This window comes from Xenopus laevis, chromosome 8S, assembly GCF_017654675.1.
Source record: "Xenopus laevis strain J_2021 chromosome 8S, Xenopus_laevis_v10.1, whole genome shotgun sequence".
In the NCBI taxonomy this organism is placed as follows: domain Eukaryota; kingdom Metazoa; phylum Chordata; class Amphibia; order Anura; family Pipidae; genus Xenopus; species Xenopus laevis.
In genome coordinates, this window is record NC_054386.1 from 40,301,808 (window position 1) to 40,322,447 (window position 20,640).

At 39.9% G+C, this 20,640-nt stretch overlaps 1 protein-coding gene across 2 annotated transcripts in view; it reads right to left on the bottom strand.

The window, feature by feature from the left end:
- The window catches only part of scai.S (suppressor of cancer cell invasion S homeolog), a 129,835-nt gene that overhangs the window by 66,502 nt on the left and 42,693 nt on the right, over window positions 1–20,640 (bottom strand). For both annotated transcript variants that reach the window (XM_018232849.2, XM_018232850.2), the window contains exon 2: window positions 4,523–4,652. In XM_018232849.2, coding sequence (XP_018088338.1) covers window positions 4,523–4,652 — 130 coding nt within the window. The remainder of the gene's footprint in view (window positions 1–4,522; window positions 4,653–20,640) is intronic.

A 20,640-nucleotide genomic window follows, 5' to 3' on the forward strand; every position in this document is an offset into this window, starting at 1 on the left:
AGAAAATATTCCCCAAGGTTAATATAAAAGCAAATGCAAGGATCTATGGAAACTTCAGAAATGAAGTTATTAATAAATAAAATGTTATTTTAAGGCTTATCTTGCTACAGATTCAGTAAGACCTATGAAAGCATTGTAAGTTTTTCCTCACAAATTACTGTTGTGCAGTGTCAAAAACCCTGCAAGCTGTGGGCCTGACTCTGCCCATGGCCCTCCATGCCATAGTTGTCAGTGTTCCACTGGAAGGCCTCTTCACAGGCATACATGCATTGAATACAAAGAAAAACATCAGATCCAAAATGTGCTTATGAAATAAAGCTTCAGTTTTATTGAATCCATTAACAGTATCCAGTAAAATAGGAGGATTGCTAGCACAGGGAGCACAGTTGTACTCTTGGCCCCGGCTGTAGGGGACCTGGGAATTTCAGCTCTTAAAGGAGAACTAAAGCTTATGTTTTGGGGTTCTGTACTAGCCATCTGTAGATGGCCCTCACGTGTAGCTTCATAGCCTAAACCCCTGTGAGGGTCACTAGCACTGCTAATAAAATCACAGATGGTGACCACCATGTGCAGAACTAAAGTACTAAATCATTACTGTGATAGGTATTGTAGATGTTTAGGCTGGTGCAGTACATTCAGCAAATAAAATGTGGAATTTGTAAATATATATGTTTTTAGGGTTTAAGGTTATTTGGGGGCAATTTTTTTGTCTAATGGCAAGAACAGCGCTATTGAAAGGGAATGCAGCAGCCAATCAGCCTCAGTTTAGACATGACCAAATTTATGAGCTGAATCAATGACACCTTCCTAGAAACTTTAAGGGAACGGGGGGCAGCTATAACACATGTATATTCTTAATATTTCTAAACAAAGAGAAATAAAGAATGAAGGCATAAAGGCCCTTTAACATTAAGCTAATGGGAGGGAGAGACTGTCCCTAGTTCTACACTTTACTCTACACAGAGGTTGTGAAGTCAGAGCACATCACTACAATAAGCACGAAAACAGGCACTGAAGCTGAAAATTAAAAGTGAAAACCTGAACATTCACGTATTTTCCAGAGCAGACAGAGGCTTTTTTTCTTATTTTGCCTAGCTCATGTAAAAGGAAAAAAAACTAAAGAAAACGTAAAATTGACATTACACACATGGACAACTCTCTCATTTCTCAGGCAGTACTTTACCCTTTCAGTGCTGAGTAAATCATCTCCATATATACATTTTGTGACATTAGCCTGGAAAGACTCGCTTTTTGTCTTTGCCTGCCTAAAACATCTATCATGGAGGTACCCTTGTTTTACCCATTGTGTGCCAGGCCACTTTGACCTTTTTGGACAGCATGTTTTCTTCCATATGTGACAGGGAATTACAGTGGAGATATAGAAATGACAGGGATAGAGTTGCCACCTTTTGCGGTTTCAGAACTGGACATTAAGGGGGTTATTTATCAAAATCTGAATTTATATGAGTTTTTAAAATAAAAAAAGTCAGACCAAACTAGAATCCGCAATTTGGCCTTATTTATTATTAAAATGCAGGATTAAATCGGATCGGGAAAAACTCAATAAAATTGAGTAAAAACCTGATACATATGTTTTTTTCAGGATTTTTCCTGAAAAGCCCAAAGTTTTCTGATTTTTTGTCTGAAAAGCCAGAATTCTTAGGATTTTTACCCAAAAAGCCTGCAATAGTTGGCTAATTCCAGCAGAGACCACAGAAAGTTCCAAATAGGATAGGGACCTCTCCCATTGACTTAAATACAAGCTTGGCAGGTCGGAGATGCCGGATTTTCAGATTCAGACTTTTTCCATCCTTGAGGTAAAAGAAATCTTAAAAATTCGGCATTTGGATTTTATAGAAAAAAAAACTAAATTTTTTTAAATTTTTGGCATTTGGACTTTAAAAAATAACCCCCTAAATTGCGTTGAGGGGACGAAGAGATGATGACATTTAGGAGAGGCTTGACACGGTCATAATATTTCAAAGACCAGCAAAATAATCATGCCTTTATAATAAACAGCCAGCTATTAAAAAACTATAGAATTCAAATGTATAATTCTTATAGATGGACACGCACTCCAAATTCGTGTGAAAAAAGGCATTTATTCATCACTCGTGCATCCAACGTTTCGAACCACTGTGAGGATAATATATAATATATATTTATTATCTTCAGTATCCGCACTCCAACAAAGAAATTGCAGGGGTGCACGGCCAAATATCAATCATATACTCACAATTTGGAATAAAGCATTCCCAGGCCAGCACTTCCTTAGTAAATCAAGTGGTTTTATTTTTCACACATCACAGTGCTCCAACGTTTCGGTCTCTCTTGGGACCATCCTTGAAAAAGGTCCCAAGAGGGACCAAACATTGGAGCAGTGTGATGTGTGAAAAATAAAATCACTTGATTTACTAAGGGAAGTGCTGGCCTGGGAATGCTTTATTCCAAACTGTGAGTATATCTATCTATCTATCTCCATATTCGTCTGGGTGGCACACTGTGTCGTATCGAATACCCGGGTGCACGGTAAAAAATTCATACACTGTTCAAATGACCAGCAACTCCAGGGGTTTCAGTGAAAAAGTTTTGTATTTAAATAAGTGCAGTTACAGAGAGATATATATATAGATAGATAGATAGATAGAGATAGAGATAGATATATATATATATATATATTTTCCAGATAACGGATCTTTTGGTAATTTGGATCTTCGTACCTTAAGTCTACTTCAAAATCATTTCAATATTAAATAAAACCACTGAGGTTGTGCTTCCAATAGGGATTAATTATATCTTAGTTTGGATCAAGTACAAGATGCTGTTTTATTATTTCAGAGGTAAAGGAAATATTTTTTATAATATTTGGATTATTGCCGTCAATGGAAGACGGCCTTTATGCAAGTCTGAGCTTTCTGTATAATGGGTTTCCAGATAACAGATCCTGTATATTACACACAAACAGTATATTGTGAGTTGCACACTAAACTCAAGCGTGTTTCTAGCCTACTTATTTGAGCTTTAGCTCCCCCTAGAAATATATTTTGATTTTGTTTAATCTGGCACTGTGCTGAAATAGCTTTGAGAACTTTATAACAGAGATGTATCTGCACTCAGTATATTGATCTTGCAAAGACATGAGCTATTTGTGAAAGCTGAGCTATATACATCCTTATCTGACTAGGAAATACAACCAATAACATCAAGGCAACCATTAAAAAGGACAAGCAGTTAAAAACCTAGAAGTGAATTAATCACTGGAATTTATTGTGTGCTTTAATGTGTAAGCTGGAGGCCAATTGTTTAAATTCAGAGACCCACAGGATAACACTACAAATGAAAGAAAGAGTAGTTTTAATGAAAGAGATAAGTTAGGAAGGAGGTTGCGTCCAATATACTAATGCTGGGTAAATTTGCACTAGGGCACTAGATTAATTATTATCCACAAATTCCAGGTAGAACAAGGTCAGCAGAAATCTGGGGGCAATAGAAAACTGTGAGTATATGAAGCTGATACACCAGGTCCAATGCTTTTGTACAGGTTATTGAACTCTTCTAACATCTGCAAATGTTAAATAAGCCCGTACATTATTTCTTATACTACACACAAATTTACTTTACAGGTTATTCATGCCTCTTCTTATTGGAGTTTCAGGACAGCATAAACCATTTTAGCTTGTGCTTTTAGAGCCTCTGGGTTCTATGTACTGGACTAATGCAGTCAGCCTGGGGCCACATTCCTTAATAAAGTCATTAAGTCTCTAATATCGTATTTTACAACGGGGTACACAATTCTTAGTACAGGTATGGGATCAGGAAACCTCTTATGCAGAACATTACAGAATGGATGTCTCCCATAGACTCCATTATAATTTATATATATATATATATATATATATATATATATATATATATATATATATATATATATATATATATATATATATATATATATATATATATATATATATATATATATATATATATATATATATATATATATATATATAGGCCCAGCTGCCCTTTTTTTTTTGTTCAAGTCTTTAGAATCCATAGAGAATACCTTCTACACACACAAAATTCAGAGATTCGGGGGGTTATTTATTAAAGTCTGAATAGTTTATATACAGGATGTCGACACCAAAAACGTGAACTTTTCAAGATTTATTGTACCCCAATGCTGCAAAAGCCCAAATCCAAAAATTCGCCATTGAGGTCCTGTATAAGTCAATGGGAGAGGCATCTATCCGGAATTAAAGTTATCGGGGTCTTCTGTGGGTTTAGCCTGAAAATCTGACTTTTCCAGAAAAAAATCAAGCGATTTGGGGAAAAAAGCCGGAAAAATTTGAGCAATTCTGGTTTTCGCTTGATTTTATAGGGTTTTCCGCAATTAATTCGGGTTATTTTATTAATAAGGTCAAATTGAGCATGGGAGTTTGGTCGTGGTTTTTTAAAAATAAAATATGAGATGAATTCGGATTTTACCAAATAACTCCCTCCGTGTCAGCTGCATGGCACTAACCTCAGGCCATTGAAGAGCTGCTTGGATTTATCCAACAAGTAGCAGAAATCCGTCACTGTCTTTCGCTCCACCTGCGGGATGTCATCTTCATTAGCACCAGACATTGTTTCACTTTGTGCTGTGTTCTGCCCTGGAATGCAAGAGTTGGCATTGTCAGTACAAAGAACGAATATCAAAAATAATCTAATAATGGGTGTTGAAAAACAATCCTTTGACACCAGAATAGTGCACTGCCCATATATTATCCCTGAGCCTTGAAAAGGTAGACTGTAACATTGAAGGTTAGGTTGGGTTGTACAGGGAGATCTAACCTTCCATGACACGACCTGTATAAAAACCACTCACCCTTTGGCCTTGTGCCTTTATATGGTTGCAGAACTCCGTGGTGACTTATATTTTGGTGACTCCTTGGTGACTTATAGGATTCTAATATTTTACAATAGGGGGTACATTATTCATTGTATAATAACCTGCATGCCAATCTAGAAGCAATATTGGCTTTGCAAAGGATACAAATCTTTATTACACATTGTAATGTTGTGTTTATCTCAGACAATCTCGAGTAATCTCGACTATAACCATCTTGAATATCCTGAATTTTACTGTAATTTAGTAAACTTTCAAATGAGTTTGATCAGAGAAATTCATTTCAGCCATGTTTACCAATCACAGCATACGCCAGTCATTTGTGGAGTCTGTTTACATGTCAAATATTCAAGTGGGAAAAAAATCAATGATCAAACTCCCCGAATTTGGAAATCCAATTTCAGTTGATGGAAGATAAAACCTCCTGATTATTTCCAGTTCATTAACCTAAATTAACAAAACCTAAATTAACAAAATTAAGGGGGATATAAAACCGTGTCAGACTGATAGAATTCCCCCATGAAAAAAACAAAAGACAATCGTGATTAATGAATAGTTCACACAACCAAGAAGGGGGGGGGGGGGAATTAAACTGAGCCATTTACCGTAACGCCTGTGAGGTGAAGTAAAATATTCATAGAAGCTGGGGTGTAAGAAAGCAACGGCTCTAATCTAGATAAAACAGACCAGGAGATACCAATTCTGGCTAGTGTTTTTTCAATTACATTCACGCATCCGACAAATCAATTTTCCTCTCCTAACAGATACCCGGTGGCTGCATATTTATCGTCCCGGAGACAATGCATTAACATTGCTCAATGTCCTACAACGCACATGTTTGTACAGCAAACATGGATAGTGTTTCTGAGCAATCAGTCCAGTACAGCTGTTTGCCAGCCCAAAAACACACAATTTTGTGCTGAAATTTGCCTGAACCTGAGTGGAAGACTGTGTCAGAAAAACAAAATAACGGGCATATGGAAAATGCTTTGGGAAAGAAGCTGAACAACCCTGGCATGTTGGTCGTTGGCAGGGTTGGGCCTAGGCAGCCTCTTGCCCTTGGCAAACCAGGCACAGTGTAGGCACAGATAGGCCATTAAAGTTAACTACCACCTGATGCAGGACCGGAACTAGGGGTAGGCAGAAGAGGCACCTGCCTAGGGCACAACGCTGTGGGGGCACTGGACAGGTGCCTGTTCATAATTCTGCCTACTCACTCCTAGTCCAGATTCACTCCCCTCTGCAGATCTCACCTCCCCCTCTGTCCCTCCCCTCCCCTAAACTGCCCCTCCGCTTCCTCTTCGTTGCACCTATGTGATGGTGCGCACGCACGTACGCACGTGGTGGGGGCAATGTTAGCCAACAGGGTTGCCTAGGGCGCCCGCTCGGCCTGGCCCTGGCTGGCACAGGTACATATGGGGGCTCTAACCCCTTAGGTAGTATTGATGCTGCTGGCAGGTAGAAATGGGGGGCTTGGGCTGCCTTGGGGCAATATTGGTAGCTAATGGCTATGCTGCCACAGGTACAGATGGGGGCTTGGGCCGTCTTGGGGGCAATTGCTGATGACTAATAAATGTGCTGGCACAGGTACATATGGGGGCTTTAACCCCTTAGCATTGATGCTGATGGCACAGGTACAAACCGGCCCGGACTGGCAATCTGTGGGTTCTGGAAAATGCCAGAGGGGATGCCATAGAAAGTCACTATTTAGTGGGCTGGTGGGGAGCTGATTGGGCCTCTCTGTACTTGGAATGCCAGGGCCTATTTTGACTCCCAGACCAAATGGGTGGCTTGGGCTGCCTTGGGGAAATATTGGTGGCCAATAGCTGTGCTAGCACAGGTTCAGATGGGGGCTTGAACCCCTTGGGCAGTATTGATGTATTTTGGCTGCTGGCACAGATGGAGGGCTTGGGCCTTGGGGGCAATTATTGATGGCTGCTGGCACAGGTACAGATGGGGGCTTGAACCTTGGGCAGTATGGATGGATATTGGCTGCTGGCTCAGATACAGATGGGGGCTTGAACCTTGGGCAGTATGGATGGATATTGGCTTCTGGCTCAGATACAGATGAGTGCTTGAACCATGGGGCAATATTCATGGATATTGGCTGCTGGCACAGGTACAGAAGGGGGCTTGAATCTCATAGGAGTGGTGTTAAAAGTAAAATGTTGTGGACATTCCAGTATTGTTGTTAAGTGAACCCTTCATTTGCATTTTGTTTGCTTAACAGGATAAAATTATCCAAATGATTTGGTTTTTTCTGACATTTTTTTGTGTACCTTATTTTTGTTTGTTAACATTACATATTTTTATTTGACTAAATGAAAAGTTTCATTCATTAATGTGTTGTAAGCTTTCTTTATTAAAAAAAAACGGTAATGTGGGAAATGGTAATGCAGGATGGAGGGGGGTGCTGATTGTCGCCCTTGCCTAGGGTGACAAAATACCTTGGCCAGACCCGGTGTGCTGGGTTTGCTAAATGGAACAGGCCTATCTGCATGTATAAAAAAGTTATTTTGGTTATTTTAGAGAACAGTGAAGACATTTTTCATACCTCGCTTCAAGTTTATAAAGAGGAGATAAAGAAAACAACTTAGGTTTCCCCCCAGTTTGTCTTAAAATGAGGGGAAAAAAAACATTCATGACACCAGTGATTAGACTCCAGCATTAGGTTTAAGTGTAATTAAAAAAATAAAAAAATACAGGTATGGGATCAGTTATCCGGAAACCTGTTATCTAGAAAGCACTAAATTATGCAAAGACTGTATCCCATAGACTCCATTTTATACAAATAATCCTAATTTTAAAAATTATTCCCTTTTTCTCTGTAATAATAAATCAGTAGCTTGTACAGGATCCTAACTAAGATATAATTAATTCTTATTGAAAGCAAAACCAGCCTATTGGGTTTATTTAATGTTTACATGATTTATCAGGTCCCATTTATGTACAATGCTTTTTTTGGATCAAACAGCAAAAAGACCCAGCAGACTGGAACCCAATGTCACAGCTCCATGCACAGTGCAGCAGTCATTGCAGAAGCCAGAAACAGGTACAAGGTCTAGGTGATGGTTATACAATAGCCAGCACTTAGCAACTTTTCAACTGGTCTTCATTATTTCCCCAACTTTCAAAAGGGGAGTTACTGGCCCCAGCAGCCAAAAGGCTACTATTTTCTATTATTGTTTTTTTTTTTAATTACGTATCATTCTATTCAGACACTCTCTTATTCAGCCTCTCATTCTACTGTCTGGTAGCTAGGGTTATTTGGATGCTAGCAAGCAGTTAGCTGCTGAAATTGCAAACTAGAGAGAAGCTGAACAAAAAGCTAAATCATCATAAATAAAAAACAAAGACAAACTGCAAATTATCTCGAAGTAGCATCATACTACAAGGTAATGCAAAAGAAAACATACATTTCAAATTTCTAAAACAGTCAGTAATGTTTCTGTGATATAGTTTCTTAAAAAAAAAACAAACAAAAAAAACAGTGACTGAAAAAGATTTTTTTTTTTTGCACATGCAGATATTTGTAGATTCAATGTATCCAGTATACAATCTAACTCCATAATCCAACAGCAAATTCAATTTAGGACTCCAGAACTGATAAATTGACTTATCCTACCAAAATATATTGATATTGCTCATTAATTAGAGTCTTACTGGTGGCTCTACACACCTGAGCCCCCTGCTTGCTCTGTAGCTTATGTCTTCACCTTTAACTTTTTGTATGCTATAGAATGGCAAATTCTAAGCAATGTTTCAATTGGTCTTCATTTTCTTTTATGTATAGTTTTCTGACTCTTTCCAGCTTTCAAACAGGGATCACTGACCCCATCTAGCAAACAAATGCTCTGTAAGGCTACAAATGTATTGTTATTGCTCATTTGTATTACTCATTTTTCTATTCAGGCCTCTTCTATTCATATGCCATTCTCTTATTCAAATCAGTGCATGGTCACTAAGGTAATTTAGACCCTGAAACTGCAAACTGGAGAGCTGCTGAATAAAAAGCTAAATAACTCAAAAACCACAAATAATAAAATGAAAAGCAAATTGTTTCAGAATATCACATCATATTAAAAGTTAAACCAGAGGTGAACAACCCCTTGAAATGAATTTAAGCAATTGGATTCCCCAGATTATAATGATAAACAATAGTTTTAGCAAAGTAGATATGCTACAGATTGCTACTTACTGAACAGCTTGCAAATGATATGTATTTGACCTGGACCTGCAAATGATATGTATTTGACCCATGAAAAACAGATAGACATATTGGGGAACTTATTATATACTTATTATTATAGTTTTCAGTAATGTTTCTGTGATACAAACAGTGAGCTTCTGCTTTTTTTTACTTTGTCTTCTTTCCTGCCCAACGATAAAATATGCCTTTATTAATATTAAATATCTGCTGCTATAGGAACTGCAGGATTGAGAGATCCATTAAAAATAGTCAGCACATTTCCATATTTTACAGTAATAAATAAGACATCAGAAAGTAATCATTACTTTCCTCAACTAATTATCCTAGGCACTTAGAAAACCTATTAGCTCAAGTTACATTAGCGTTATCCAGTAATTTAGGTTGGGGGAATAAAGGCATAAGTGCATCAAGGTTCTGAATCAACAATTCCAAAAACCAAGTACAAACGGATCCAGAGGGAGGCAACAAAATCCCATCAGGAATTTGTGTGCAGTTAATATAGCAGTAACAGAACAGAATTCTATCCCCTTAACAGAGGCACGGCAAGTGGTCCAGATAATTTTGCATGGGGGGGGGGGCGCGGCAAATACGTTTAGGTTCAGCAAAGTTTTATTTACCTCACTGCTGCCTTCTTGGAACAGAGGCAAAACAATTGCTGGTTCTGATACAAAAAGGCATGTGGAATGGATGAAGCCCTCCAATACTTTTTTTTTTATGGACCCTACACTGCTCAAAAGCCCAAATCATGTAGTAGAGTGAGTAACTGGCCCGCTATATGGAATCAATTGGACAAGCACTGTTCTACAGCATTATTTTGTAATGTTGAAAACTTTATTCAGCATTTTGTTATGGATTGTCACCCCTAAGGTTGAAGACAGATGTAGCACTTTTGAATAGAATCGCAGCGATTGATTGTCATAACGCAAACATACCGCGATTCTTTGCTGCAACTTGTGCACTAACCTACAGCCACTAAGTCGGCACAATCACAGGTTTTATAAAGTAGCTGCGCTTCACCATAGTTACATAGTTAAATCGGGGTGAAAAAAGACAAAAGTCCATCAAATTCAAACCTTCCAAATGAAAACCCAGCATCCATATACACACATCCCTCCATACTTTCACATAAATGATATACACCCATAACTATACAAACAATAGAGTTTAGTATCACAATAGCCTTTGATATTATGTCTGTCCAAGAAATAATCCAAGCCACTCTTAAAAGCATTAAGTATTAGAATCATACAGCTAGGCAGGCTTCAGCTCTCTGAAGGCCTAGAGTGTCAGCAACCCTACCTATTTGTTTTCTAGACACTTATTGGATTCCCTTGAGTTGCCAGTTCTCCATTGAGCCAAAAGCCAGGTATTAAAAGTGTACAACTGCAAATATCTCAGAAACTGCCAAAAATAGAAAAAGCATGCAAACAGCAAAATTGCTCAAAGAAACACTCCGAGTAAGTCTGCAATTAAATTTTTGTCTTTAAATCCCCTTTAAAGAAAGACACAGCATACTGATTCTAAAACCAATGCCTTGGGATATATGGGCAGCTATCAGAACAAAACCAAGGATGCGAGAGTTGATCCTCCTGGAAGTGAAATCCCTGAAGCCTCAGGACACCAATCAGTTAATGTGCTATTTTTCACATCATCAGAGCAATCAATACGAGATGTGAGTAATCAAAGGGAAAAAAGAAATATGTAAAGCAAGCTGTAGGCGACAAACATGTAGTCTCACTGCCAGCTCATAGCAGCTAGTGGGCAATAACTTGATTTAACGCAGAAATCTTCCACTCATGGTGACAAATAATTACTTCCCACTGAAATGTCCTGCTGTTGTGTCTACATGCTGCTTTGTTGTATCCCAGTGAAGAATTTTTTTGATAATTAAGAGAAATTAAAATCATGGCTGAAAGCAAACGACACAGATTTGGATCAAACGGACCTGAAGCCCAATGCTAGCCCGTGGATTCAAAAATCTTGAAAGCGGAGGCGTACACACATTTGTCTGTACAGAGCAGCTTCCATTTTACAAAAGGCTCTGTACTCACACGCACTTTAACTTGTTTTTCAAGAACACTGCAGTTTTATGTGGCACAATGCCACGATAGTGAACTCGGCCACTGGTCTTATAGTCAAATTAACCCTATTTTAAGGCATCATGAGTCCCACTTGAACAGATCCTGAGAAAAATTCAAGAAACAAGCGTAAACATCTGTTCTCCCAAGAATTAAACAAACATTCTATAAAATCAGAGCCAGACCCGTTGTTGCTGCTTATTGGAAAAAACCCTTGAGCAGTTCTGCTATTGAATTACACACAAAACATATGCATACACAAACCTTACTAAATATTATGATCTCAAACTAGCAAGGCGACACTCTAAATAAATTTAATATAATCTCAACCCTACTGGGCTGCCAAGATGAGCATGACTTTGAATTTCCCATGGCTTGCTCCTTTTCTAAGTTCAAAGGTAACAACCACTAAGGGTTTATAGCCACAGCCTGAAATGAGTCACCAATTCCCCCTACCTGTAAATCAAATACCGAACTATACAGTATGGTTAGTTGTTGCTACCGTTGGCCATGTCACATCCAGTTCCAAAAGTTGAGGTTGGTTGTGATGCAGGGTTTGGTCAGAAACATTGAACTGTTCATCTACTCCTAATGACTTTAATCGACAACCACAGCATGCACCAGGTCTGTTTTCAGGAGGAGCATGCACACAAAGGCATAGAGCCAAACGGTAGCCACACATGGGCCAACTAAAGCTGCATGTTCAGTCTCTCGAGACTCAGTTTGCAGTTTATTGGCCCATGTGTGGGGCAGCACTGATGAGCCTGCCTGATCAATATCTTGCTAAAATCACCCAGAGGACTGCATTGGAGCATTGATGCCTACATCTGCCTCCATAAACCTGTGTATGATCCTTTGGCCCAGTATGTGAGTGGCCAATTCAGGCCCAGATCCACTAAATTACCAAAAAATGAGATCTCAAAGTGTATAGCCACCTTTAGGCAGGATATGACACAAAGGGTACGCTAAACAGACAGAGAGGGTACGCTAAACAGACAGATATTGGAATTTTGCAGCGTTATCTGCCTGTTTTATCTTGTTGAATTTGTGGAAATGGTAGCCAGTTTGGGTTGTTTGTAATCAGCAAAGGGAAACATACAGAGAATAATGGCACATAAACTATACCATTCAATAGGTCAAGAAAAATGATAACAGACAAAAGCATTAATAGAATATCAGGTATAGATTAGGGTTGTGGGTCCAATTGTACCCATGCAGGACTCTTCCCGCCTTCTGTTCTGAACTAAGCACACGCATTGATACAGGGGAACCCTCAAAGACTGTGGTAGCTACAGGTTTCCAACAGCAGACAGTAGATGGAGTTGTCCTTACTGAAAATTTTCAGGGCAAGTGTGTGGATTGTACCACATCACCGCAACTTTGGCAAGTACATCACCAGCTGACTTAAGGAGTATTTAAAGAATTAAGGCACAAAAGAAACTTATGTAGGGGGGGGAATTATGTAAACATTAAATAAACCCAACAGGCTGGGGTTGTTTCCTATAAGGATTAATTATATCTTAGTTTGGATCAAGTACTTGGTACTGTTTTAATATTATAGAGAAAAAAATAAAAAAAAATTGGATTATTTTATTATAATGGAGTCTATGGTAGTCAGTCTTTCCGTAATTTGGAGCTTTCTGGTTTTTGTCAATATCAAATAACGCAGTATTGTTAGATATCCATGCGACTGCCGCTGACCTTCACAGTATACAAGGCCACAAATGGATCATGCCTGCAGTGACCCACAAGTGACAAGCACAAGGGCAGTTTGTTTAGTTCCAACTGGAGCTTGAATGAAACATCAATTAACCAACAGTTATAAAAAGCCACAGGGGCAAAAGGGCAAAAAAGTGTATATTTATAAATATGTGCATGTGTGTATATATATTTTTATGACTTCCATTAAATGATTAATCAGAAATCATTCATGAAAGTAAGCTTTATTAAGGTGAACCCTACGGCTCAAGCAGGGGCATGTAGGTAGGCTATATTTTGTAAATTATATGGGTGGGTAGGGTCCCTACAGAGCAAGCTTTGTATGAAAGGTAGTTGAAACTTGCTGGAAGTTTGAACCACAGGTATGGTCCATTTAGCTTCACTAAATTATTGCTTAGTCAATATAGGTATGGGACCGGTTATCCAGAATGCTCGGGATGGATTACGGATCCCATACTTGTATATATTAGTGATGCATAGTTGTCACCTGAATCTACTCTCTCACTACCTGAACCTAATTATGCACGGTGATCAGTACTGGGCCTACAGTGGAGGGTGTCCCCCAACCTCAACCTTCAGTTTACACGCCATAGCCATGATTTGCGCATCCCTGCTGCTGTATCATTGAGCGTAAGATTACGCGCACCACTCCCCTAGTTCCAGTTCTGACTATGATTTATATAACCAGAGCCTGATCCTCTCATCGATGTTACCACAGGAGGGGGGACTGTCTGAAAGGGCTAAGTCAAGGGGACAGCCACACCTGTCCACCTGATGTAGGAGCAATTCAGGAAACCCATGACGCACAATGGGAAGTAGAACCATATATATAGATATACATATATACACACACACAGTATGTGTGTGTATATATATATATATATATATATATATATATATATATATATATATATATATATATATATATATATATATATATATATATATATATATATATATATATATATATATACACACAGTATATCTATATACCCATTAACATTTACTTTGCAGAAGTTCCCAGAGACATGCGAGACGCTAACTTAATAAGTGCAATTACCTCTGCCAGCCTATTAACATTTCCAGAATACAATTCATTTCCATTAGTAGTAATTAAAGCTCTAATTAGGAAGATATTCTTTCTTCTTTTATCAAAGCATTTACATTCTAGCTACACCATACTAAGTTAATTGGTGATGTAAGAGTAGGGTAAGCACCATAAAATTTGCCTAGTGTCTAAAGCTGCTATGCGGGATGTTCTGTTCTAAGGGCTAGTCCACACGGGGCGATAGCGACGCGTTTGCGGCGACAAAGCGCCGCGACAGTCGCCGCGACTGGCGCAGGCGACAGTTTTGTATGGGCGCCTATGTAAAAACGCCTGTGCTAACCACACGAGGCGATGCGCTTTTCAACAGTCGCCTGAAAAAGCCTGGCGCTTTGTCGCCGCGACCGCAAACGCGTCGCTATCTCCCCGTGTGGACTAGCCCTAATAGTTTCCACCCCCCCTGAAACAATTCCAATATAGGAACCATACAAAACTAGATCTACTCAACAATAAAGACCCTTAATTTTTTTTTATGAAATGCCAAACCGTGTTTTAGTAAACAGGAATTATTCATGATACTCTATCATTTTTAATTACCTGCAAAAGACTCCCTGCTTCCACAATGGAAACTGTATTTGTCAACTGAATAAGGATAGATAGCATCTAAACCAGTGGATCCCAAACTGTGAGGCTGGTCCTCCTTGTGGGACTTAAAACAGTGGCAGAGGAGCTCAACCTGAAGGCCATTTAGGATTAGAATAGGAACATACCAGTCTAAACGAATGCTGGAGGAGAAAAGTGGATCATTCACCCTGTGTACCCCAAGCCCTGAGTAGGGATTGGCCAAATACCAAGAAATTTCATTTAGTAAAGGTATGGGAACTTTTATCCAGAATGCTCGGGACCTGGAGTTTTCCAGATAATGGATCTTCCTGTAATTTGGATCTTCGTACCTTACGTCTACTGATCTACTAAATCATTTATTTAATTTAATATTGTTTTGCCTCCAATATATCTTAGTCTGGATCAAGTACAAGGTACTGTTTTTAATATTACAGACAAAAAGTAAATAGTTTAAAAATTTGGATTATTTGGATAAAATAGAGTCTATGGGAGATGGCCTATCCGTAATTCTGAGCTTTCTGGGTAACAGGTTTCTGGATAATGGATCCCATACCTGTATTTGCGATGTTTTGGTAAATTCAGACCTTAGTGTTCAGCCAAACCAAATTGAAACCCAAGAATTGAATGCGTTTTTTAGACTGCAATTTTTATAGATTTTTCTAAAATTTGAAAAATCTAATTTCCGTTCTCATTTGCCCAACTCATTTGTTCCAATTCCAAGAATATTATGAATGCATGTTTAGAGCGATGGACAACAAAGACAACATTTCTGTCCACAGATGATGCAGTTTCATCACTTGTACAGGTATGGGACCTGTTATCCAGAATGCTCAGGACCTGGGGTTATCCAGATATTGGATCTTTCTATAATTTGAATACTTTTAGTCTACTGGAAAGTCATGTAAACAATAAGCTGATTTTGCTTTCAATAAGGATAAATTATATCTTAGTTTGGATCAAGTACAAGCTACCGTTTTATCACTTTAAAAAAAATTGGATTTGGATCAAATGTAGTCTATGGGAGATGTCCTATCAGTAAATCTGTGCTTTCTGGATAATGGGTTTCCAGATAACGGATCCCCCATACCCGTACTAAGTTTTCTATATACAAAACTGGGTTTGGATTTGTTTTGGTATTAAAACTCCTTACATTATAGTGTAAGGTTGAAATGCTGCTTCCCGATGCCACGTTGCAGTACTCTGCAACTTTGGGCTATGTCAGATGGCTATAAGTTCATAGAAAGCAGGCAGCACCAGATGTTAAAGGGGTGGTTCACCTTTAAGTTAAGTTTAAGTATGTTATAGAATGGGTAATTCTAAGCAACTTTTCAATTGGTCTTCATTTTTTTTTATTTTTTTTTTTTATGGTTTTTGCATTATTTGCCTTCTTCTTCAGACTCTTTCTAGCTTTCAGATGGGGGTCACTGACCCCAACTAAAAACGAATGCTCTGTAAGGCTACACATTTCAGGTTATTGCTAATTTTTATTACTCATCTTTCTATTCAGGACCTCTCCTTTTCATATTCCAGTCTCTCATTCAAATTGGTGCATGGTTGATAGCGGAAATTGGACCATAGCAACCAAATTGCTGAAATTGTAAACTGGAGAGCTGCAGAATAAAAAGCTAAATAACTCAAAAACCGCCTTCCTTCTACTAATGACAGCTACATATGACCCCAGAATTAAATTGTATAGTACTGCTGGATGTATGAAGGAACATGTCAGTCCCATGCCCTATGACTGATAAATGGGAAGGCTATGGAACATGTTGAACAGTTGCCATTATTTGGCGATGATTTTTTTAACTTACAGAAGTGGAATTTTTTTTTTTTTTTTTACAAAGGCACCTCCTTAGTCCCTAAAGGTGGCAACAGACGTTACAATTACAATCTTGGTCGCAGGAAAGATCGTTCATTTAAATATTAACTGTTAGAGCTAAATTGTCATCTATACAGGCAGAAACAATAGAATTCTACCTCTAGCTGATGATTCAGCATTAACAATGGCTTTTACTTTGAAGCCAGCCAGACGAGCCAACCAATATCCAAGACTTCTGCAGATATCGCTAGGCTTGTCTCCTGCCATAGATGCAGCGAATATCATACGAAACTAAGTTGCGTACGATATTATTAGTGCGTCTATGACCACCTTAAAATTTGGTAACTGCCTCTTAAATATTTAGTAGTGTAGTTAACCGATTTTTTTTTTAAGAGCAATTTCCTAGAGAAACACTAGACTAGCAGATTCCATCAGGTTCTCCCTGGTGTGAAAGTAACCCTGCTCTGGGCCGAGCAGATTAATTATTCATGGAGCAGAGCGGGTGATCAGTGGTGCTACATGATTTATTAATATGTATCAGTGTAAACTGCTCGCTTCTGCTTTCTTAGTGGAGCCTTTCTTATCCATGGAAAAGGCTGAACAGCAGATACAAGCAGTTTTTTGAGGTGGGGGGGTGTGGAGGTGTAGTGTCAGGGTACTCGCACAGCACCAGTAGAGCAGAACAAATATCATTCTCAACTGCGTGTTGAGCAGCTTTGCTTTGCTGAGGGAAGACCAGAAACATATTGCTCGACAGGGTATTTTCAGGTTGGTCAGCAAAAAGCTTACAAAGTGAAACATGAAAACAAATGCACCTATTGATTTTATGTTCACTCGCTGAAGGGGGAGGAAATCAAAAGCTCAAATGAAATAAACCCTTATAGCGTCAATTACTGATTATAGGGAGAAAAAAAACCCCACATTTGTATTAAAGATTCAGGGTCTGGTCTATCCTCATCATAAATCTAAAAAGGGCACCTAACCGTAACATTACACAGTCCACTGTTGATGTTCCTCTAGAATTTGATAATTATGCAACATCATTAACCAGCAGGTGAATTCCTTTAACTAATACAAATAAAAGCCAATTCAATATATTGTAACTCAAGGGGTTGTTCACCTTCAAAACTTTCTTCAGTTCAATGGGATTCAGATAGATCACCAGAAAAAACATACACTTTCCAATTAATTTCTATTTTCTATATGCGACTGGTTTTCTAATATTTAAAGTTTAATTTTTCACCTTCTAAAGCAGCTCGGGGGGAGGGGTCCACTGAACCTTTAACTGTTCTACATAAATGCATTTAGTTGATGCATTTGTTATCTTTGTCTTTGCATTTCATTAAAGGCAGCTGTTAGAATTGATACAATAGTTGCTAATATTCCACAGATGCTGCTGAGAAATGTATCAACTAAATGTATCAAGATAATGCAGCAAATAGTTACATTTCAGAATCGGCTCATGGATCACTGAGCTGCCAAACTGAAGCACAAGAGACAGGAATATTAAACTTCAAACTTAATGGGGTGGTTCAACTGAATAAAACACTAAATAACTCAAAACCACAAATAATAAGAAATGAAAACCAAATGCAAATTATCTCAGAATATCACTCTCTACATCAGTGATGTCCAACTTCTATGGTACCGAGGGCCAGAATTTTTCTAATCTACATGGTGGAAGGCAGATAACGAAAGCCAGTGTTAGCCACTCCCTGTTTTTAGACCACACCCACTTTAAACCACCCATGTTACCGCAAAACCATGTCCACTGTAATAGCACACCAAAAAAAAGGAAATAGTTGGTGCTCACTGCAGGGATCAGGGCTGGAACTAGGGGTAGGCAGTAGGCAGCTGTCTAGGGCGCCATCATTGAGGGGCGCACTTTTAAGGTTTTTTTTCAAGCGTTTATTTAATAATTTGTTTCAGTAATCATGGTCACCCAGTGGGTGGAATCCATTTCCTTCACCTTCTCCCTCTTGCCGGCAAGTAATAGCTCCTTCGGTGTGGTGCAGCGCGACGTGCATACACGCGTCAATGATGTCAACTGATGTGCTGGATGGCAGAGAGAGGCAGCTGGGCGCTGGCACAGGTACATAAATACTTGGGGGCAATATGATGTGATCAGATTTATTTTTGGCTGCTGCTGGCACAGGTAAAGCTTGGGGGCAATATGAGCAGGGAGCAGTAATATAAATGAAAAAATGTTGTACACTTTCTTGCTCTCTTTATTTAAAAACCATCATGGTAAGGAGGGAAATGGTAATGCAGGACAGAGTGAAGCTCTTGCCTAGGGTGCGGAACTACCTTGTGCCTGCCCTGGCAAGGATGTCACTCATTGTCAGGGAGCCGGGAGCTCCCTCCAGGGAGGTAGTCAGGATCAAGGAGGAAGCCCTCTTGAGGGAGCAAGGTCATGGTATCCAAAGGGTTAAGCAGAATCAGTAGTAGTGGTCACAGGCAGGAGTTAACGAGGGCAGGCAGATCAGAATCAAATATCAAGAGTTCAGGCAGGGGGTCAGAACCAAGGCAGGGGGTCAGAACCAAGGCAGGAACAGGAACAGGCTGGAAGCTAGAAACAGACTGGGAGCAGTAATCAGGCTGGGAGCAGGAATCACAAACAGGAACCCAGGATCAATGGCAGCAAATCCTATTCTTGGGCGCCATCACAGTGTTTTGGGCGCCCTTTTATGACGAGATCCCGGCACCAGTGATGACACTGCAGCCATGTGTTTAGCATGGGTGCCGCCATCTTGGATCTTCACTGTGAACGCCGGGAATGTAAACAGTGCCGTCGGGTACTTCTGGGTCGGGTACTTCTGGCAGTCCTGACAGTACCCCCTCCCCCACAGTCGGCCTCTGGACCACCAGGACAAGGCTTTTGGGGAAACTTAGCGTGGAAATCACAAGACGAGGAGCATGAACATCAGAGTGTCCTTCCCAGGAGCATTCTTCAGGGCCAAAGCCCTTCCACTTGATGAGGTACTGAAGAGAACCCCTGGAGATTCTGGAGTCAAGGATCTTTTCCACCTCATATTCTTGTTGACCATCCACAGGGATAGTAGGAGGGGGAGACTGGTCAACAGAAAAGCGGTTGGAGGTAGCGGGTTTCACCAAGGAGACATGAAACACGTTGGGGATTCGCATCTCAGGGGGAAGCTGAAGTCTGACAGCCACAGGATTGATAATCTCCAAGATGGGAAACGGACCCACAAACTTCGGACCCAATTTGGGAGATGGCACCTTCAGACGAATGTTTCGGGAAGAAAGCCAAACTTTATCACCAACCTTGAAGAGAGGACCTACGTCTCCAATCAGCGAAGGTCTTGTGCACAAGAGCACTCTTCTCCAAATAAGACTTGGTTGCAGCCCAAATAGCGGACATATGGGCCACATGGTCATCAGCGGCTGGGACATCAGTGTAAACAAAGTCTTGCAGAAAGGCTTGAGGATGTTGGCCATACACAGACATGAATGGAGATTTTCCAGTGGATGAATGACACGGGAGAACGTCAGACCAATCATCTTGGCAGAGGGAGACATGATTTCTCAGGAATTGTTCTAATGCTTGATTCACTCGCTCCGCTGCCCCATTCGTTTTGGGATGATAGGCAGAGGAGAATTGGAGAGCAATACCCAAGACCTTGCATAAGGAACGCCAAAACTTCGCCGTGAACTGGGAACCTCTGTCAGAGACAATCTCCGCCGGGAAGCCATGCAGGCGGAAAATGAATTGAACAAACAACTGCGACAACTCCACTGCAGATGGAAGCTCCCGTAAAGGGATGAAGTGGGCCATCTTGCTAAAACGATCTATGACGACCCAGATTACGGTGTTCCCACTGGAGGGAGGAAGTTCGACTATGAAGTCCATTGCCAAATGCGTCCAAGGACGAGAGGGGACAGGCAATGGCTGTAGTAACCCGCTAGGGCGAGTGGCTAGGCTTGGAAGTGGCACAAACGGTACAAGCAGCAACAAAGTCTTTGACATCTTTCCGAATAGTCGGCCACCAGACTAGACGCCGTAAAAGTTCTAGAGTCTTGGCAGGACCAGGATGTCCCGCTTGCTTGGAGCTATGAGTCTGTTGCAGAATAGACAGACGAAGTTCAGGAGGTACGAATGCCATTCCGATGGGAGTATCAGGAGGGGCAGAAGATTGACCAGCCAGAATTTGATCAGCAAATTTGAGGTTATAAAGAAGCGATGATCTTGACAGGAGGAATAATTGGCTCTTGTCTTTCAGGAGTACTATCCACCGG